The 23,201-nt window shown below is 40.6% G+C and overlaps 1 protein-coding gene across 5 annotated transcripts in view; it reads left to right on the top strand.

Annotated features, from left to right (window-relative positions):
* Positions 1 to 23,201, top strand: part of DPY19L1 (dpy-19 like C-mannosyltransferase 1) — a 414,496-nt gene that overhangs the window by 11,306 nt on the left and 379,989 nt on the right. For 4 of the 5 annotated variants that reach the window (XM_029589768.1, XM_029589772.1, XM_029589771.1 and 1 more), the window contains exon 2: positions 5,058 to 5,126. The exons of the other annotated variant lie outside the window; for it this stretch is intronic. In XM_029589768.1, coding sequence (XP_029445628.1) covers positions 5,058 to 5,126 — 69 coding nt within the window. The remainder of the gene's footprint in view (positions 1 to 5,057; positions 5,127 to 23,201) is intronic. 5 annotated transcript variants of the gene reach the window in all.

A 23,201-nucleotide genomic window follows, 5' to 3' on the forward strand; every position in this document is an offset into this window, starting at 1 on the left:
TTAATGTCCATTTATTCTTTTCTTAGGGATTGACTTGTTTGTCCTATGAAGACAGCAGAGGGAAATTGTTTGCAGGTGATGGCATATATTACATTGGAAGAAGAGCAGGTTAATGAGCGCCGGATGCTGTAGTTAATGTTGTTGGGTCATGTGATGGTGTTGGGTTAATATGTAGACAGAGTTGGCATCTGAGTTTCTGGCAAGCTCTGTTTCCTGAATTGGTATCATTGTACAATTTGTGGTTGCTGGTGAGTATGCGTTTGGGGGGGGGGGGGGGGGGTGGTGCCGTCGGTAGGCCGGGATAGGCTTACCACCCACGGCCTGTGAAAGGGTGGTATTGTTTAGGATGGGTTATAGATCCTTGATGATATGTTTCAGAGATGATCCTGTAGCAGAGTGTTCCTGAGTATTTGTCTGCCTCTTGATCAGTTGTCTTACCTCATTAGGTGGGTATTGTAATTCCAAAAATGTCCTTTTATAATTTCTTCAGATGAGAGTCCCTCTCCTAGGGGTCAGAACAGATGTGACTGTATGATAGGGCTTAGCTGTAGACAATGGGCCTGGCGATAGGGGGTAGGTGGAAGCTGAAGGCATGTAGTTATGTGTGGCAGTTGGTGAGTTTCCAGCATAATGTAGTTCTTATGTGGCCCTCATATAGTTGGACAGTGGTGTCCAGAATGTGGACATGCTGTGTGGATTGTTCTATGCTCAGGTTGATGATAAGGTGGGGTTTGTTGAATTTTTGGTGGAATTCTTCAAGTCCATAGGTCCAGGTGATGAAGGTGTCATCAATGTACTTTAGGTAGAGGAGCAGCTTCTGGGTATAGGAGTTGAGGAATTGTTCTAAATCAGCCATGAAAATATTGGCGTATTGTGGAGCGTTGCGGGTACCCATGGCATTGCCTTTGACTTGCAGCTAAAAGTCCTTTTCAGATCTGAAGTAGTTGTGCGTGAGGACAAAATGGCAAAGTTTGTTGGCCAGATCATCTGTGGTGGCATCTGGTTTGATAGTCCTGGAGGCTTGTAATCCATCTTTGTGAGGGATGTTGTTGTTGTAAAGGGATTCGACATCCATGGTTTCCAGAATGGTATTATCTGGGAGGTGGCCAATAGAATGGAGCTTCCTCAGGAAATATGTGGTTTTGCGAAGGTAGCCAGGAGTGCTGGTGGGATAGAGTCTGAGGATGGAATCCATGTAGCCTCACACTCCAACTGTGATTCCAGGATTCCAGGTCACCACAGAATTGTATTATCTATGTAGATTTGGTGGGGTAGAAGGAGAGTCCCTGTGGAAGGACAGCTTCTGCAGGGCTGAGGGTGGAGTTGGACAGATTGATAATATTGGTGCGATCCAGGGTATTCATGGTTTGACCTGGTGTGGTATATAGGAGGCTGGAGCTTTTTGCCTATTTCTTCTTGAGCATGGTGAAATGTTTGTGGTAGATTACTTCTGGGGAAATTCTGCACGTTTATTTGTCAAAATAACACATACGTTTTGCAAATTATCGAAACTGCATTTCAGCATTTTCATTTAAATAATAGTACAGAAAACAGAGCCTTCACATTTTTCTCACTTAGCAAGGGTCTGTAGCACCCTAGGCAGACCAATGTAACACTGCCCCCCCCCCCCTGCCCAACCCATCCTGAATTGAAAGTGCCCCTGTACAGTGGTAGATATAACAGCATCTCCCTTGTACACTGCTCACTTTCTCCACCCCCTAGTGACAGGTCTCTATACTGCCTTCAGAGGTCCTTCCTGCCCATCCACTTGGGGAGCTAGGCTTTAAATGCTGCTTCCTGCAAGCCTGCTGTCTTCCATGTGCTTCTGGGATCATGCTCTTCCTCTTCTGGCAAGGCTTGTGGAGCAAATAATATTGCCATGATCTTGCCTAAAATAGGGCTCAGCGCAGCAGAGTGTCCTGGATCCTGCAAGTGAAGGGGGAAATCTGCAGGAAAGGGGAATTCTGCGCAAATTCTGCATTTCGCAATAGCGCAGAATTTCCCCCCAGGACTAGTAGATGGCCTGTCTCTTATTGGAGAAATCTTGTTTCGGGGGAGGGGGGGGGGTTCACTGGTATGTTGGTTCCTCATGTGATGCTCCAGGTCTGAGATCTTTGTTTATTTGACTCTGTCAGTTGTACAGGATGCTGATTAAATGAGTGAGTAGTTTCTTTCAGAGAGTATAGCGCAGTGTGTCTCCAGAGACTGAATGGTATGTGAATTTTAGAGCAGCGTTTCCCAACCGTCTCCTGGAGGCACACTTATCCATCAGGTTTTCAGGCCTGCCACAATGAATATGCATGAGATAGATTTGCATGCAGTGGAGATCCAGTGTATGCAAATCTCTCATGCATATTTTGTGCATATATCCTGAAAACCTGACTGGTTAGGTGTGCCTCCAGTAGAGGGTTGGGAAACACCTTTTTAGAGGATTTGTCATCTTGAGTCCCTTTAGGGATGATGTCCTATTTGCATTTAGATAGGAAGGGATCTGTCTGGATCTGAGCAAGTTTCTTGATAAGGTTGATGGATATCCAGATCTCTCTGAAGATCTGAATATGAAATAATCCTTGGCAGATTAATTGGTTTGCGGGATTTGTTTATTTTTCCATCTTGTATTCCTGATGGAAGCTTGCTGTAGCAGCACAACATTTTTTTATGTTTTAAATATTTAAAAATCCAGATAAAAAAAAACAAAAACAAAAAAGCCTCAGAAAACCAAAATGGGGGAATGGGAGGTTCAATTGAGGATAAAAATAAAAACTCAATAAGCATGTGTCTGAGTTACAAAACCTATTAACTGAGTTTGAGCGCACTCTTTAAAATTGAAGTGCCGCATATTTGCTCACGTTTGCGCAAATTCAAATGAAAATTATGACTGTGCCAGTACTTTTACTGCAATATTTTATGCTTCCATAATTATAGTTGGATCTTTTGTTTTATCTTTTATGGAATTTGACTGCCCCTGGCTAAACAGTGAGGAGGAGAAGTGTTTGAGAATGTTGAGTTAACGCAGGTTGGCATTAGAACAAGAATAGTAGCCTCAGATCATAGCATGGTTGACTAGGGGGCAGGAACATAGTTAAAATTAGGATGTGCTGTTTTATTTCCTTTCATTTAGTGCAAGTTGCATTGTTTTGTGCATATAAAAATCAACATGCACTAAGAGAAAAACCTTAAAACAAATGGAAATATATTGTCTGCACATTCCCAGTTTAAATATAAATATGACGAGCCTCAAGCAAGCAACAGAAAACTTTATGCAAGGGTGAGAGAGATTCCTTCTACTTTTTGGTTGTGATTCTGAAGTCGGCCCTCAAATTCCACCAAAAACCTACTAGCAATGGCTCAAGCTTCTTTGCAGCCTGAGCAGGTGCCACCTTTTTAATGCTCCAGGCTTGTTTTTCTTATGTGCTCTATTTGTTTCTTTGCTCCCTTTCTTTCCTCCAGTCTCCTTTCTTCTTCCAATCTCTTTTTCTCCCCTTCTGGCCTTTTTCCTTTCTCTTCCTCCTTCCCTTCAGCTGTCCCTTCTTCAACCCTACTCCCCACCATTTTTATAGAAATGACAACAGCAACAGGGGCTTTCTGCTCACAATTACAGGCTTTTGCAATACAGTGCGCTCAGCTAAGCGCACTGTTTTATCCCGCAGTTAGATGCGCGTTTTGGACACGCGTCCACAACCCCTTATACCATAAGGGGTTTAGCGTGTCCAAAACGCATGTCCACCCCCCCTCCCCAAAAACACATTTGCATGTGATAAGCACTATTTATGTTGATGAGGCTATTAGCTATTTGCCCCAGATACAAAAAAAAAAAAGTGCTCCCGATCCACAGATTTTAGTGCTCAGAAATTAACGCCAGTGCAGAGCAGGTGTTACGGTAATTTATGAGCAGCCCAAAAAGGTGTGCAGAAAATATTGCTTTTCTGTACCTCCTCTGACTTAATATCGTGGTGATATTAAGTCGGAGGAACCGAAAAGTAAAAAAAAAAAAAAAAAAAAAGTGTGCCGGCAGTCAGGTTAGGAAAAGGGATGCTCAATTAACGAGAGTTGTTTTTCTAACCCGTGGCTTTGCACAGGTTAGGAAAACGGACGCTTGTAAAATTGAGCATCCCTTTTCCTAACCTGCTGACATTCATCTCTCCTGGGCTTCCACTGCCATGGAGGCGCTAGGTGTGAGCAATTGTCCCTAGCGCCTCTTTTTTTAGCACGACCCTCATTTAAATATTGTATCGCGCGCCCAGGAGAGGTGGCTGGGCACGTGTTAGGAAAGTGGGCGCCTCAACACTGAGTGCCTGTTTTCTGCATGTTTTTACTGTATCGGCCTGTTAGTAAGTTTGCAAGCGGGATTCCCCCACATGGCGATTTGAGGTACTGCTGTTTTAAAGTGGCTCTTCAAAATTGAAAATTACGTGGTAAAAAGGTGCTCTTGGTTCCATGGCTGTATGCATTGACATCTAGGTAAGACTTCAGTTATTTCGAGTTATCCCTTCCCTCTCATCCCTAATTACTCTGCAGTGCAAATTCTTTATCTTAGGCTTTATATTCCTTGCTTATGACCTCAGCTGCCAGTAGGCTGCTCTAAGTCTGCACGCGCCATGGTAATGGTATTAGTGTCCATGCGACTTAGATATGGTGAGGTGTAATGAGATGGGATAAACAATATCCAAGGCAAAGCAGACAAGAGCTGCTGGCAAAGAGACAGCATTCACATTTATGAACCACTTGAAAGAATCTTAAAAAGTGCCCTCTACACAGACCGTTGCCAGCAGCTTGCTTTTTTCTGTGTTGAGAATTTGTGAATAAAATAAGTTGGCAATTTGTCCTGTTTTCTTTAGCAAGAAGAATTTAGTCTGAGCTAGATGAGCCTTTTGTAGTAAATAGGAAATATGAGGGTAAAAATGTCAATTTATTTAGAAAACTAAGGTGATAGCCTTTAGAAAGCATGAAACCTATACATGTAATTTTCATAAAAAGGAATAGATTAAAGTTGTTTTTAGTGTAAAATAGTTTGCCTTCATAGACCAATGAATTAACATTTTATTTTCTTTTAACAGTAATTCTGAATGACACATTGACGTTCGCCAGGAAGATAAATAAAAGAATAGGGATCACTTTGTTTCTAGGTGAGAAACCAGTTAGGAAATCTTTTGCTCTATAAACTCTGGCATGGTCCACATCTGTTCTAATGATCGTGCTCTCCCATAGTAAGGACCACACTTTAAAACTGTCCAGGCAGTATGTACAGAGTGTAGCCTGAGGGTCAAAGTCTAACAAATATCTATTCTGGTGAAAAGTTTTGACTTTTCAGTTGACTTAAAAACTGTTATGTAATCATTGATGATTCATGGGTTGTGACCTTTCTTCTGTGGCCTATGACCAGTCTGGAACAGTTTTGGGCTGACAGAATTGGTAGATTAATGTAGCCCACTTGTATAAATGCTGAAATAGTATTAAAACAATAGCACCCTAACCCGGTATGCTTTACATCAAATTGCATACTGGTACAATAAGTGTGGCCAAAAGAGCTTACAAGATAAGTTGGTAGTTGAGGCAATGGGAGATAAAGTGATTTGCCCAGAGTCACGACAATTGTCGATTGTCAGTGGCAGACCCAGGTCTCCTTATTTCTATCAAATATTCTAACCAAAGGCCACCTGCTCTCTCTCAATACTTGATCCCTATCTTGTGAAAATGATCAATTCACTGGGCAACAATGAAAGTGTTACTAGCCTAGAAAGGTCCTACTCTGTAGTATCTTGATGTGCTGAACACGAATATGACCATGAAAAGTTTTTATTGGCTCTCGTTTTGAAGATATTTAATATAGTTCACTTTCTATGTTTAGTCATGTAAATTTATCCAGTAGGACTGTAAATAAGCCTAGAACGATGTAATATTGCATCATATTGCATAATACCATCATGCACACATCATCCAGAGTTTATTACATCATTTTCTGATGCAATGCAGTTCTACTGCCATGCTGCTGTTGAGTAAGCTGACGTCAGCAGTGTACTATATGAAGCCCAGACAGAAAGGGTGAGCATTTGAAATATTCATGCTGGCTGACTACTGCTGGACGCTCTGCAGAGATGCTCCCGAACAGGTGTACAAGAGACAAGCAAATAAATCAAAGACGGTATTAACCATAGGTCTCCTACTATTGGCATATAATTCAAGATGTAATTATATTATTGCATATTACAAAAAAACTAGAGCCAATTTTGCATTTTCACAGTCGTGTTTAGCACATGGAAATATATAAGAATTGACTAATTTCATTTCCGTAACATGACTTTTGTGAAAATTTGTTGCCCAGTGATTAGTAACTCTTACTATTAATTTATTGCATAGCTAAAACTGAAGCTGTTTTGCTTAAAAAGGCCATTAAGAAATTGTTGCCAACTATTTGTGTTCAAACTAAATTATTATACAGCTCTTCACTGATTATAGTATCTTTTTACCTTCATCAGCAATTATCTTTTGAGCTAGATATCTCTAGGGCTGATTTTTCCTTTTTATTTATTTATTTATTTATTTGTTTATTTATTTAGGATTTTTTATATACCGAAGTATAGCATTCTGCCTTCACTCCGGTTTACATTGGAACAATATAATACATACATTAACCTTAGAACCTTAGAACAATGAGAGACATTACATCTGAATTTGTATAAAATTACGATATTGCTTACTAGAACTATTATAACATTTCTATATGGAGCTAGTTAAACCAAATTAACAGAGTAAGTGCTAAACAGTTGATTGGTTGATCAGCGAAGGGAATCTGAATAGGGTGGGAGGGGCGGGTCAAGACTAAAAGTGGAATGGGGAGAGGTAGCTGGGTGGATAGAGGGGAGGGGGTGGAAGGGAAGGGAGTTGCGAGGGAGGGGAGCCGAAAGGGTGGGGCTGGAGACGTGAGATGAATCCGGATAGATGTGCATTACTTAGCCCACGCCGTCTCTGAACGTTTGGCTGAATATTTATATTTCATTTTATATATATTTATATATATATATAAATATATATTTATATATTTATATTCATTTTATATATATTTCTATATATATTTCTATTATATATTTATATATATATCTATATATTTCTATATATATTTTTTTTTAATATATATATTTTTATATATATATATATATATATATATATATATTCATTTATATTCATTTTATATTTATTTATTCAAACAGGTATAATCTAGCTTTAGCAACACATTTGTGCTAAGATATTTCCGATTAATTGCTGCAGTTAGGAGTTCATATTATTAATGACTTTACGGAGCTTTTTTGATGGTGAGGTTCAGGGCAGCTTATACTACTACAACCTCCTTATTCTTCCCCTCCCCTTGCCAGCCAGGTAGTCACCCTGCAGCTGACGACGGTCAACTACACCTCACTCTAGTCTTGCTGGCTGTAGCGGTGCGCTCCTGAAAACGCTCTTCTCTTTGGTCTGACATCGTGTGGCTCTTGAACTTCTGCGCCGATCTTGAGTCTTGCCAGACCGAGACCAGTGCGGTATTTCATGAACCACATGGCTCTTGGAAAGTTTGAGTCACACATTTGCTGACTGAAGAGAAGCACGTTCCAGAGAGCAAACTGCAAGGCAGGAAAAGCCCAGGCTGCACAATGTAATTTCTATTTGCCATGGCAACCAAGCACCCTGGAGTTGTTGTGTTCTTGTCTTAATGTCATAACTCGTTTAGTGTCACTCTTTATTTTTGGCAGTTAATTTGTGATCTTACCAGGTTACACGGTTTCTGCATACTGAAAGATGGAAACAGAATTTTGGCTCCTAGAAATTGCACTTTTTATGAATAGGCAGTTATCTGAAGAGACTGACTTGAGAGGCTTGTAGTGACTGAACTAATGGTGCCATATGGTGTATTATCTTAAGATTTGTAGTTGGCCATCCTCTTCAAGGTACTTTGCCTGAAAATCTGTCCTTCAGCTTTGCTTTGGATACAGTATCTATTGTCTCAAGAAATAACATTTGCTTTGTCTTATTTAAGCTGACCATCTTTAATTTTTTTCTTTTCTCATCCTATCTCATTTAATCATAAGAAAGCCATATAGCTACCCAGAATGTTATAATCAAAAATCCATAGATCAGTTCTAGGTGATTGCAGGGAACTTTTGTGAAAACTAGCGATCCATGAGGTACTTTGATTTCTGAACACAGACAAAACAGCCCATGGTTGTAACATTAATATTGTCAAAAAATCTGACTAACTGAAGAAGCTTGCCAGAAGTAGGCAAGAGAGCAATTCTGAAACAGATAAGCTGAAGTTGTACACTACGTGCCAAGTTAGTTCTATTTTCTTTTTCACCTGTTAGACCAGTCCATTACACTTGGATTCTCCCCGCTCCTCAGCTGTTGGAGACAGGGCACCCTTGATGACCTTATTGTTTGTTATAAAAGGGGAATGGTCATGGACCCTTGCCAATAGTCTGTCTCCTGCAGCTGTGGACAAGTGTAGATAGACATTGGAAGCTCCCACATTCAGGATACAGCACCGGCCCTGGTTGAGCCTGCTGAGCTCCTGGGGCAACTATCTCTTGGGGTAATTTTCCTACATACAACTGCTACCCAGGTGGGTTTCCCATGTTTGCAGGCACTTTGGGTGAGAATCCCTCTTATCCGAGGGACTGCAGCTCTTGCATAGAAGGGCTTCCACTCCCTTAGGGAATAGAGGATCCCAGAAGATCTGAGAGAGAGAAGTGGAGAGGATTGAAGGGAAAACTGAGTAATGCTGTGGAGCTGTAAAGATTTGTCCTGAGGGACAGGGAAAGTTCCCACCATTGCTGGGTCCTTCTGTCTGGTGTGTGAAGCAACAGCCAACCCAGCACCATCTGGTCTGGCAAGGATCTCCTCCTGTATGGAGGAAGGGCCACAGGAGGAGATGGGGCCAGGAACTGTCTCATCTATCACTGCTTCAGGCGAGGAGAAATGTCTGCTTCCAGAGAAACTGGGCCTGACAAACCAGAGGGAGAGGAAGCCTGCGGATGGGATCAGGCAAGCCAGGTGTACAGTCTCTGGGATTTGGGATTGAGCCCACAGGGAGCCCAGTGGCTGCTTATTCAATGAGGTTCTCACCAGAGTTCATACTAGTGCTGTACTAGGCTTTCTGTGCTATGCAGAAGCCTGTTTCCATGGCCGGGTCAAGGACGTCTGTCCGATGCTGACAGAAATCAGGCGTGTGATTTCCCCCCTCCCCCCCTAAACACTCATGGATCTCTCTCACCGCTGGGGCATCACTTATCTTTTCACCCATGTCAGACTCTCTAGGGGGAGGAGTGGTCAATGGAAATGTCAGAGCCCAGTCCATCCCTGATCTCTCAGTAGGAGGGGCAGTTCTCATTGGAGAAAGATAATTCTTGCATAGTGAAGATATTTAGGAAGGAGGAGCTATTGGCCCTCATGACAAGCATGCAGGTAGCCATGAAAATTTCAGGCTGTATGATGGAAGACCTGACTGAAGGTGAGCCCATGCTTCAGAGGACAAGGAAATCCTCAAAAATCTTTCCCCTAGAAGAAGCCTTAAGGTGATTGGTATTGGTGGGGTGGGACTCCTACAAGCTATAAACCAAAAAGGAAGGGGGTATTAGTATCATTCTGGTATCATATCTCGTGCATGGAAGACAATACACTTTGAGCGCAATAGCCTGTTGCAATCTTATTCCAGTATTTTTGTTAAATTTAATTTACAATTAAAAAAAAAAACCAAACAAAAAGAGCTGAAACCAGTTTAACAAATCTTGAATACCATCAATAGACTGAAAACAAACTCCTGGGGAGGGTGTCAGACAGTAAACTCCTCACTTAGTTATTCAAAAGGTCCAATTTATATATACTTAGCTTCAAATATAGTTGCTGACACACAGTGGATCATCAGGAAAAAAAAGGGGTAACCAGAATCTAATCTCTTTACAATTACTTTGCATTTTTCTAATGCTTTCTTCACTGAAGTTACATTTACCTTGGCCAAAAAATTTAATGCATGAGCAAGACCATCAAATATTAATTGTAAGTACTTTTCCTTTAATATTTGCCATATAGCTTTCATGCTACTTGCATTATCACTTACAAGGGTACTATGGAGGCAGCTGTTCTTTCAAGTCTTTTCATTCAGTAATCTGGGTATGTATGTCACCTATGTTAGAAGATTTGGTAGCAATTGCTTTCAGGAGTATTGGTTCAGGTGTTGCCAATGTAATGTTCAGTAAAAGATTTCCTTGTAGACAGAGGTGTAGTGAGGGTCTCTGGTGCCTGGGGGTCAATTTCTATTTATCTGTCTATTTATTTGTCTTATATTCTGCCACTTCCTTGCACAAATCATTCAGAGTTCTCCCCTGCAGCCCCCATCATCCGCCAGTGCATCACCACCGCGGGGTCCTTTTACTGGGAAGGGATGGGAACCCTGCCAAAGCGTCACTACAGAGCTCCGCCATGCAAGGCTAACTTTTCTGCAGCCCTGTGCAATTACTGGGCTGGCGCCTCTTCATTCTATTTTTTTTTTTTTTGTACATGTAATGTGTATTCTTATACTAATCAGGGTCAGTGCAAGGGTAATAGGCATCCTAAGTGAATCTTAGATCTTTGTGCCCAGCCTTCCCCTACCACTGCCCTCTCCACACACAATTTCAAATTATGCATTTATTATAAAAGGTTTTATATGAAAACACTCAAAATACAGCCTTTTGAAGTAAAAATATCACAACAGCATGTGTATTATATTTACATGCACAGCTGTGGTGTCGACCAGAAAACCCTGCATAAAAGCCCAAAAGACGCTTGTAACACATATGGTGTTAGGACAATTTTAATGCATGTTGGACTTGGTCCTCAGAAAACCATGAGCAAACTACATTACAATTACAATTTAATAAACCTCCCATTCCAAAATAGCACTAACTGCCAGCACTCAAATAGTTACAATCCTATGAAAAGGTGACCCTGCAAATATTACACCAGGCTTCTATAGATCCCTACATAGAAATGACACATTAACAGAATACTTCCTCAATCACTCATGAAGAACACAGACAAGACCCTCACCAAATTCAGAATAAAGTGACTATAAAGTAGTAATACAAATGTGCAGACAAAAACTGAGCTATAAACCATAACAGGCCAGACTATGTATTCAGTGCAACAATGAAAAAACAGAAACATAGCAATTCCTCGTAAAAAAAATTAAACAATAAAATCAGGAAATATAAATCATCAATAGAAGTAAAACTATACTAATAAAAAGAATATTTCAAAACAGCGGACAGAAAGCATATAACATTCAGTAATATAACTCATATAAGACCAATAAACTATTTCAAAACACCATACACATACACCACCCAATACTTAAAACTTAAAAAAAAAAGATAAAACCCATGTTGTCCATATCTGGGATCATTTGATTTCCACAAACCCTAAGGTTTTTGTGGATTAGCAGGGGAGAAGAGAGATATTGTTACTCAGTCTTTCTCCTCTCTCTCTCATATATATACACACATGTTGAATCACTGAACATGCTCTCACAAACACACAATTGCATCAGTAGCATGGGTTCTTCTTAGTGTTTGGGTAATTGCCAGGTTCTTGTGGCCTGGTTTTGGCCTCTGTTGGAATCTGTTGGAAACAGGATGCTGGGCTTGATGGACCCTTGGTCTGACCCAGCATGGCAATTTCATATGTTCTTATGTTCTTAAGGAACATATATACTCTCACACACACATGACCAGGAGAATACCTCACCTCGGGCACATGTGCAGACCCTCACCTAACAAAGAATAAAGAGACCATAAAGCATAATTAGAAACATGCAGACAAATACTGAACTGGAAAACGCAACATTTCTCCTTGGAGTTGCTTAACCGTGCGAAGGCTTATTGAGTAAGGGTAGTAATCACCAGGTACTAGCCTCCACTCCAGTAATCCACCCCCCATGGCTCTTCTCTTCATTCCCATCCTCTAGCTTTTATAGATCCACAGTGTTTATCCCCTGCCCCTTTGAAATCCTTCACAGTTTTTGTCTTCACCACTTCCTCCGGAAGGGCATTCCCGTCATCCACCACCCTTTCCATGAAGAAATACTTCCTGACATTGGTTCTGAGTCTTCCTCCCTGGAGCTTCAAATCGTGGCCCCTAGTTCTACTGATTTTTTTCAAATTAACAGGATTGTTGTTGACCACGGATCATTAAAACCTTTCAAGTATCTGAAAGTCTGTATCATATCACCCCTGCTCCTCCTGTCCTCCAGGGTGTACATATTTAGCTTCTTCAACCTCTCATATGTCATTTTATGTAGACTATCCACCTTTTTGGTTGCCCTTCTCTGGACCACCTCCATCCTGTCTCAGTCCCTTTGGAGATACAGTCTCCAGAACTGAACACAGTACTCCAGGTGGGGCCTCACCAAGGCCCTGTAAAAGGGGATCATCACTTCCTTTCTTTTATTAGATATTCCTCTCTCTATGCAGCCCAGCATTCTTCTGGCTTTAGCTGTCACATTGTTTTGCCGACTTCAGATCGTTAGACACTATCACCCCAAGGTCTCTCTCCTGCTCCATGCACATCAGCCCTTCACCCCCCCCATCAAATACAGTTCTTTCGGATTTCCACACCCCATATGCATGACTGAATTTCTTGGCATTGAATCTCAGCTGCCATATCTTCGACCATTCTTCCAGCTTCCTTAAATCCCATCTCATTCTCTCCACTCCTTCCGGCATGTCCACTCTGTTGCAGATCTTTGTATCATCCACAAAAATACAAACCTTACCTTCTATCCCGTCCGCAATGTCGTTCACAAAGATATGGAACAGGACTAGTCCCAACACCGATCCTTGCGTCACTCTGCTTAACACCGCTCTCTTTTCAGAGTAAGTTCCATTTACCATCACACATTGTCTTCTATCCGTCATCTAGTTTGCAAGCCAGGCCACCATCTCGGCACTCACTCCTAAGCTTCTCATTTTATTCACAAGCCTCCTTTGCAGGACCGTATCAAAAGCTTTGCTGAAATCCAATTAGATGACATCAAGCGCTCTTCCTCAATGTAATTCCCTAATCACCCAGTCAAAAAAGTCAATCAGATTTGTCTGACAGGACCTTCCCCTGGTGAATCCATGCTGCCTCTGGTCCAGCAATTCTTCTGACTGTAGATAGTTCACTATTCTTTCTTTCAGCAGCGACTCCATTAGTTTTCCCACCACCGAGGTGAGGCTAATCGGCCTGTAGTTTCCAGCCTCCTCTCTGTTCCCACTCTTGTGAAGTGGGACAACATGCTGTCTTTCTCACACACATGCTCACTCTCCCCCTCCGAAGAACTAGCGGTAGCAAAAGCCGCCTCCTCTTCTAACCCTTGCACCCTTGAGAATGGAGTCCTATTAGCCACGGGGACTCATGTTACTCCTCTTTTAGCTCTGGACCGCATTGCTTTCTCTTTCGGGCCGATGTAATGTGTAATGATACACTGGATGACGTTGAGAACCGTTGCTCTAGGCGGCCTTGAACCTCCTCTTCTGCTGCCAGATGGCATGTGCTCTCCTGGCAGCCTCAGGCTGCTGTTTCTTTTGCCGCCAGGTGGGATGGGCACCCCTGGTAGCCACTGGCCTTTACTTGCCTGAGTGGGGCCTTGCCCACCCTCTGCTATTCCACTGCTTGTAGATCAGTCCATTCATCTGATATCTGACTTGGTGATTCTGCTTGACCTATCCTTTGAATAATCATGGCTGAGACTCAGTCATACTGTTCTAAGAGAGAATATGATAATTCAATCCTGATGGTAAAATATGATAGGTAAATTTTAAGTTTGTAATGCTAGTGTTGATTTTCAGTTATAGAAAATGTGCACCAATTGTAAGTATGGCTCAAGCTAATGTCCCATCTGCTTTTTCTTGATTTTTGTTTTTTGCCATTTTGCTTACAAAACATGTTTAAAAATGTTGACTGTCTTGAATAGCTGGTGGTTAGTGGGTGACGTTGAGCTTTTCTTAGATCTGGCTGCTCAACATTTTCATTTTCCATCTTTAGCAAATCTGCTTTTTCATTTGAGCTCTGTCACACTCTAACAACAAAGGGTGGAAAATATTTTGTTTCCTAGAGTGTAGACAGAGGGACTCCCCTGCCAGTAGATGGAGACAGAGCAAGCCCTGCAGTGACCCCAGCCTGCTAGTATTCTCAGACTCCAGCAGATGGTGGATGTGCATCTCCCTATGGGGATTCCTTCAAGCTTTTTGGAAGGAAAATTTTGAAATTCAGGAAAAGAAAGCACTGCTTTCCTGCGGTGATATCTAAAAGTCCCTCCCCCAGTTGAGAATTCCTGAGGTGATTTTTATGGTCCCTCAGAAGCATGCTGTGGTTCAGTAGCTGGGTTTCCTAGTGTGGACTTAGCGGCTAGTTCAGCTGAAAGGCAGCAGGTGCTGACGGCAGATGCCCTCTTTCCCTGCAGCCAAAGACCGTTTCTGTACTCGGCTGCTAAGTGCTGAACTTAGGTAAGGTTTAAAAAAAAAAAAAAAAAAAGGGACTTCTTGTGGTCTCTGTGCTGTACTGAAGTTTGTTTCTGTTCCCATTGGGGTTGGGGAACAGGACAGCTTGAGCTAGGCCCCGCACTTAGGCTTTTTTCTTGCACGCTGCGACGGCTGTTTTTGTGTGCTCTTGTGCATATTCTGCCCTCTATAGGGCAGCGCGAGCCATTCCGATGTACATTTATCGCCATGATGTCTTCCTATTTGTGTTGCCTGTCATCTTAGGGCTTTTCAGCCTGATCTGGCTTCTAATCTTTGTCGGCTGCTCAGAAGCTTTATTTATTTATTTATTTATTTATTTACATTCTGCCTTTTTTTTAATTTTCTTCACGCTTCAAAGCAGATCCCTAGAGGGCTTACAATCTAAGGGCCTCATTTACCAATATCGCATTGGTAACGCATTAAGGGGCATTTCCCATGCAAATGAGGCTTTTTTCGTGCAGTGGGGAAACTTCGCATGACTCGATGTTTTCGCGATTCGCGAATAAATTTTCCGCAAATCACGAAAACATCGCAGCACACGACGTTTCCCCACTGCGCGATAAAACACCCAAAGCATCATCGCAGTGTAGGAAAGTGTCCAGACAGCCTAGTTCAGTGTTCGGGGAGGAAGGGAGAGAGAGAGACTTGCTATAATGTCTACTCCCTAGACAGCTATTTGTATCCCTATGAGAGGCTCACCTAGTAACTCGAGGTGGGGATTAGGTATGAGTGTAGGGGGTTGGGGGCCACTTTCACATTCAACATGAGACGTACGAACAGAACAGTGGTCTCTTGTGAAGATTTGATGGCCTTCGGAGTGAGGAAACTCACTCCAAGATGAGATTTGGGCAATGTTCTCTCAAACTAGCTTGTTCCATCAAGATTTTGCTAAGCCTGGCTCTTCCCATTCTGAGGATGGTTGGTCACGGCCTTGAATGGTGGAACATCAGATATTAGTTCTCTTTGATTGGCTCCTCTGCTGGTTAGAGGACCTGCTTCAGTTCTTTCTGGGCTTGGTCTGGACCTAGTTGCTTTTTCTTAGGTGGGATTTTTTTTCAAGGCTTACAAGCCTTACTTCAGACGCACTCCTCGCTTCCCCCATTCTTGTCCGGTCACACCCTCAGCCGGTGGCTCCTCCCTCTTCCAGTTCTATGCTTAAGTGCCGGGGCTCACCTCTGCTCCCTGCGGGTCTTCCCGACAGGAATCCGGATGGCTCTGATGATGAGGTTGATCCTGATTCCCTGGAAGATGGGGAAATTCCTCCAGGGCTGGAAACATATCGGACCATGTTGCGGTTCTTTCATAGAGACGAACTGCCGGCGCTGATTTCCCAGACCTTGAAACAGCTAAGTATCGCTGGTTCGGATGCATTAGGGACACCCAGCTGAGGGGGACGGAAGAAGAATCCCATTTTGGTTTCCTTACATAAAGCCTCTTGTTTTTTTCCCTATGATGGATGCCATTCAACAATTGATTGATCTGGAATGGGACGCCCCAGAGACAAATTTTAAAGGGGGTCTGACACCGGAAGGCCTGTACCCCAGGATCCGCCTGTGACTATCGGGTTCTTGGTCACCTCCCTGACAAAGGCCCTTCTCCTCCAATTGCTCAGTTTGTGTGGGCTGCCAGCTCTAAGAAGAGTCTTGGTGGTTCTGAATTTCTTCTATTTAGGAATGATGGAAGTCACTGAGTTCTTCGGGACCTTCAATGCTGCAGCAGTTTTTTTGTACCCTTTCCCCCAGATCTGTGCCTTAACACCATGTCCCAGAGGTCTGCAGACAATTCTTTCAACTTCATGGCTTTGATTTTACTGTGACATGCACTATCAATAGTGGGACCTTATGTAGACAGGTGTGTACCTTTCCAAATCATGTCCAATCAATTGAATTTACCACAGGTGGACTCCAAACAAGTTGGTGAAATATCTCAAGGATGATCAATGGAAACAGGAGGCACCTGAGCTCAACTTTGAGTGTCATAGCAAAGGGTCTGAATACTTATGTAAATGTGATATTTCCGTTTTTGTTTTTTTTTAATTAATTTGCACAAATTTCTACAAACCTGATTTTGCTTTGTCATTATGTGGTATTGTGAGTAGATTGAGGAGGTTAAAAAAGCATATTATACATTTTAGAATAAGGCTGTAACATAAAATGTGGGAAATAATGAAGGGGGTCTGAATACTTTCTGAATGCACTGTATAAATCAAAACCTTTTATATATTTTCACACAGTTCCTAGGAATAATCACCTGAAAAACACTGAAATTGTCAGCCTTGCCTAATACTGTGTTGCCATCCATTCGTTGTTACTAATGTGTTTTATGAAACAAAGGTATTTGTCTTGACCTGTGAAAGCCAGATTAACAATTAAAAGCAAAAAAGGGAGAGAGGAATATTATTTTCCCCTTCTCTCCGGCTCATTCCATGATTGGCATTGGTTATGCAACTATTTGGTATTTGAGCCAAGTAAAACAGTAGTTTGAAAATAGTTTCTCAATTTAAGCCAGAGATGTGTGGAGGAAACATGTTTTTTTGGAGGGGGGGGGGCATTTTCCCCTTACTTTTTTTGTAGAAATGTTTCTATTTTATAAAACTTCATTTTTACATCTGGATCCTGGAGACATCAATGGTCATGCTGGAGACACACAGCTGGTGAAGTCTTGTGCTGTCATGTGTATATATATTAATGGCTTAATAACTTTAACAAATGGCTGTTTTCATAGGTAGCAGTTTTCTTTGTAATTAGTCTTTTTCATCTTAGCTAATGGTGGTGATGTCATAATTCTAGTGATGGAATAATTCTGCTGATGTAGTACTATAGAGCCCTGGACATTTCAAACAGGCTATCATTTAATGGTGCCATTGCCTGTGAAAGTGTGAGAGTATCATTGGTGTGGAGAAGCAGTGTATGAAGGAAGGGATAATTATCTTAAAAGTAAGGTGATCATTTGCTATTTTTTTGTATGTAAGAAATAACTGTGTTAGAAACAAAGCCTTCCAGTTCAACGGGCTTTAGATATTGTATGTTTCCATTGGAAACAATCCAGTTTTGCTGTTATGAATGCCTGTTGCAGTTGATCCTATGCTGTTTGGTACAGTTTGTTCTCCTTTCCGTTGTTCCTAAAATTTATAGGGAGATCAGTTTTCCAGCCAGCAAAGGAGTTATGCAGGTAGAGCTGAACATTTTCTTCTGCACGGGTGAATATAATCACCTAGGTTCGTTTGGTATTTATTTTTATTTATTTATTTGGAGGTTCTTATATACCGTGGTACGTATAGGTCTACATCACCTCGGTTTACAGTAAACAATAACTTAGCAACAGGCTTTACATATAACAGGTTATATAGCAAAACAACACAACAGGTAGCAACAAATTTTACATATAACTGTTAATACAATAAGTAAACAGTTAAACTCATCAAGTTTTACAAAGATAACGATTTCAAGAGACTAAGATATAGCTCCTGTTAGTACAATCACCAAAGGAAAGTTTAAACGCAGCGTAACTTAATCCATTAAGCCTGTTAAAGGGCAGGCTTCTAACGTCTAGATAGAGTCAAATGGTAGCTGTGTTTACCTGTGGAGAAAGAAAAGGCATGCCTGGAGATGGGGTTAAGTCAGGGGAATATATGTGCATATTACCAGGATGCAGCCTTTCCACAGAAATAGCAGGGAAAAGATGCACAGGTGCTTCTTGGTTAATTTTTAAAAAAGAAAATATCTGGGTAGTACTGGTGTACATTGCACCTATGTGGGATACTATAAATTGCCCCCCCCCCATAAATCTTTGCAGGATATGTTATGGATAGGGTGATCCTATAGCTCCATGGCAACGGAGATCAACTGAGCCGGTTGGTTTCACCCCATTGCATGCATGGAGATGCAGTTCTGTTTTTTTCTTAGAGAAATCAATTGGGAATTCAGCACTACATGATCACACTCTGCAGTCACAGTTTGAATACCTCTTGCAACTGCAAAAATCAGTAAACTACTACATAGGAAGCTCTCATTACGCTTTGCCACACCAAAGACTGAAATATTGCTTCTTATGTTATGCTGCAAGAAACACTAGTTAAAAACAAAAAACAAAAAAAAAAGCCTGTCAGTCCTGAGAGCAACTGACAACTAGGCTCTGCTCACAATTATTTTGGTTTCTTGCTAGAATGCATTTCCTCTGGCAGGTATAATACAAATCCTGTTTTTTGTAAAACTATTCCAGTGTCTGACACCCACAACTAATAACTGTCAAGCACATATTTGAGAAAATGTAGCCATCTCGTTATCCGAGAAAGGTGTTTTGCATTTTAATTTAGCTTTCTCTAAATCCTGACTGTTGTGTAGTAGTGAGTGAACATCAAGAAAATTCTCTGCTCCTCATGACTGTGGAACCTGTTGTCCAATTGTTCTCCATTAGAAGCTTGGTGGCATTTTGGAGAACAACTCTGAACACTTCTTATTTCAGATAATTTTTTCTTTTTGGTTTAAATAGGAATATTTTAGCCTCGTGTACTCATAGGTGGGAGGATGGGTGTGGACTTTCTATTAAGCTATCTTTTGAGTTGACCAATTGGAAATGCCTTCGTACATAAGACAATTTTTTTGAGAACTTTTTTTTTTTTTTTTTTTGAGAAATCACTTAAGAATACACTTACAAGAAAACTAGTGTGACATTCTCCCTAGTATGCAGTGGCAATTATTACTATACCACACACAAAGATACAATTACATACTTTTTTCCATCCTTACAGTTGTCATAGTTCTGACTCCTGGCTAAAGATTTCACCTATTGGTAGCCGATTTGGTTGAATCGTGTGCCAAAAGAGACATTGGCACTTAATAATAACAAAAAAAAAAAAGGCAGGAAAGCTCCTGAAGCATCACGTTTCCCTCTGCTTTTATGGGCAAAGGGCAGATGCTAGCTGGGAAAAACAGCTTCTTTAAACTCCTGTAGAAATAGCCATTACAATTCTTTTAATAGTTAAGTAAATGAGAGAGAGATATTTATCAAATAAAAAAAATGCAACTCTTAACTTGTGATTTTTCTTTTTTTCCCAGTAAATTTGACTTGCGTTTTTTGAACCTCCTGATTGAAATTCAGACAGGGTTACAGAACCTTTGACTGTTAATCCTAACCATTTTAAAGCCACTTAACCTTTGTGAAATGGAACTGCATCCTGTTTACTGAGACCTGCACTTCCAGTAAACAGGTGTCCACATCATAAATATCATCAAACTCCATTAGCTAGAGATGATGGGAACTAATATATAGAATTGACAATTTAAAGAAATTGACAATCCTGTTTAAAAGGCACGTAAACGAAGGAAGGAAAACTAAATCACTCAATTATGCATTATAATTCATTGTAATGAGAAACAATTTGTACAAATACAATTATTCAATTATTAAAACAAAAGATTTTTAATCTTACTCATAAAAAAAATACTCAATTTTACAAAAACATGATAGTCACTGGATGCTTTTATACTTGGTTGCTACATAATTTCCCCTGAAGAAGCCAGTTCATTCCGTGTGAAAAACACATTCCAGAGAAAATATATATCGGAAAGAAACTTTGCAAAAAGAATTATTTGAACATGAGATGAAAAAAGAAACTGAGACCAACAGAAACGTTTATAGAGATATTTGACATGATATATAATGTTGGTTCTTAATTGATATGGGCATGAATGTGTCAGTGTGTTAGTAAGGTGCATCATTATATATTTTGAATATGTAGTGACATTTATTATTATGTAGAGTTTTATTATATTTTGGTATGTTTGTTTATTTGAGTTTTTAATCACATAAACATTTGAAGGCATTCTTACCTATGTAATTCATAAAGGCATCCAGTGACTGCCATGTTTTTGTAAAACTGAGTATTTTTGTGTAAAATTAAAAATCTTTTGTATTAATAATTGTATTTGTACAAATTGTTTCTCATCAGATTGGATTATATTATACTGTTTTTTTTTTAAACTCATTTCTATTCCTAAGTCACTTTGTCCTTGGCTAAGGTTCCTTTTATTATCTTGTTCATGAATTTCACCAGCTGAGTAAATGTTACTTTGCCTCTGTGAAATAAGATATATATTGAAAGCACTGTGGCACTCTTTCTTGGTCCTTCAAAAGAATATGGCCACATACATTGGACACGTGGTAGCACACATACAAATGGATTGAATTAGCAGTCATTTGAAACTTGTTTGTAGTAATTCCACCCATCGAGGGTTGAACCCTTGACATTCATGAGTTACAAAGTTTTAGGCTAAGTAAACTTTTTTGTGCCTGGATCCTTTGAAATGACTGCATGTGTATTTGAGTACTATAATAATAAACGACGGTGGAATTCTATATCTCTGAAAGATGCTGAATGAACAAAGTATTACTCAGGAACAAAGTAAATTTAGTATTATAGGAAAGTTAAAGATAATACAACTGTTAAACATTATTTGCAGCATGAATTTATTTATTTATTTTATTTAAATTAATTTATATACCGGAGGTTCCTGTATAATATACATATCACCCCGGTTCACAAAGAACAGTAACTATCGCTACAAATAGCGGTTTACATAGAACAGAATAAAAGAAGTTTTACATTGAACAAAAACAAAGTAATAAGTTTTACATTGAAGTCAGCATGTGTAAATTTCTGATTAACAAAGGAAGAAAAAAATAGATCTGAATAACTCGTTGTGGGCTTGAAAAGACTTTTCTTCGTGTTCTTGGCTCTAGGGGAAAGCTTGTTTGAAAAGCCAAGTCTTAAGTTTCCCTTTAAATGTAGAGTGGCATGGTTCTAAACGAAGGTCTGGAGGGAGCGAGTTCCAAAGTGAAGGGCCTGCTGTGGATAATGCACGTTTCCTCAGAACGGATTTCATAGGTTGTGTGATTAGTCTGTTCTGATAGGCGCTTCTGGTTGGTTTCACAGATGTGTGTAATTGAATTTGGAATGTTAGGTTGAGAGGTGCGATGTTGTGTAAGGCCTTATGTATCATCATTAAAGACTTGAACTGGATCCTGTATTTAATTGGAAGCCAGTGGAGATGGTGGAGAATTGGGGTGATATGATCTCTCTTTTTGGCATTTGATAGAATTCTTGCAGAGGCGTTCAGGACCATCTGAAGTGGTTTGATGGTACATGCTGGAAGGCCTAGGAGGAGAGAGTTACAATAATCCAGCTTTGGGAGTATGATGGCTTGTAAAACCATGCGGAAGTCTCTGTATAGGAGGAGAGGTTTGAGTTTCTTTAATGTTTGAAGTTTAAAGAAACATTCTTTTGTTGTGTTGTTGACGAATTTGTTGAGACTGAGTCTGTTGTCTATGATGACTCCCAGATCTCTAACTTGTTGTGTGGTGGAGAGCCCTGTGGTGACCGGATGTTGATTAGTGTTAGAATGTGAGGAAGGGGTATAGTTTTCCGGAGTTATAATGAGGATTTCAGTTTTGTTTTTATTTAGAACCAAGTTGAGGCTGGTGAGTAGATTGTTGATAGCTGACAGACATTTATTCCAGAATGATATGGCTTTGTATATGGAATCTTCTATAGGGATGAGGATTTGAATATCATCCGCGTATAGGTAATGTCTTAGCTTAAGGTTAGTGAGAAGTTGACAAAGTGGGAGTAGATAAATATTGAAAAGAGTCGGGGAGAGGGATGATCCTTGTGGTACCCCCCTTTTGGATTCGATGGTGTGGGACTCTTTGTTATTTATCTTGACCTTGTATGTTCTGTTCTCCAAAAATGATTTGAACCAGTTAAAAACTACTCCTGTAATGCCAATGTCTATTAGGCGTTGCAGGAGGCATGAGTGGTTAACGGTATCAAACGCTGATGAAAGATCAAGGAGAGCGAGGAGGCAAGGTTGGCCCTTTTCTAGGTTGAAAATGATAGTGTCTGATAATGATGTTAATAATGATTCGGTATTCATAGACTTGCGAAAGCCAAATTGGTTTGAGGTGAGGATGTTGTTTTCGTCAAGATATTCTGTAAGTTGTTTGTTTACAACTTTCTCCATAACTCTGGCAATCAACGGGAGGTTTGCTATGGGTCTAAAGTTTGCTGGGTCTGAGGTGGGTAAGTTAGGTTTTTTGAGGAGCGGCTTGAGCATGGCTAACTTGAGTTGGTTCGGGACATGTCCTTGAGAGAAGGAGCAGTTAATAATGTCTGCTAAAGGTTTGGCTATGGTGTTGGAGATCAGACACAGTTTGTTGTATGGAATGTGGTCTGATGGATGAGAGGATGGTTTTATCTTCTTGAGAATATTCTCTATTTCTAGAGTGGATGTGAGCTCAAAAGTGTTGAGTAGTGTTAGTGAAGTGTTAGTGTTAGGTTGTTTGACATTTGGGTGCGATGGTTGTTGATCTGTTGGGAGTGGTGGTTGAGCGGTTGAATGAGGTGTTTGTTGAGCGGGGTGATTGCGAAGATTGGGGGGTGAGGTTGATTACGTGTTTTGGATGTGTAGATGGTCCCTTGAGGGGAGCTAGAAGTGAAGTGATTTTGTTGTCGAAAAAGTCTGCTAGTTCGTTCGCTTTAGTGAGTGCTTGATCATCTGGAATGGTCGGTGCCGGGGGTTTTGTGAGGGTTGATACATAGGAGAAAAGAGCTCTTGAATCAAAGATGAGGTGGTGGATTTTTTTGGAGAAGAATATTCTCTTTGTTGTGTTGATGTT

This window comes from Rhinatrema bivittatum, chromosome 2 (genome assembly GCF_901001135.1).
Source record: "Rhinatrema bivittatum chromosome 2, aRhiBiv1.1, whole genome shotgun sequence".
Lineage (NCBI taxonomy): Eukaryota > Metazoa > Chordata > Amphibia > Gymnophiona > Rhinatrematidae > Rhinatrema > Rhinatrema bivittatum.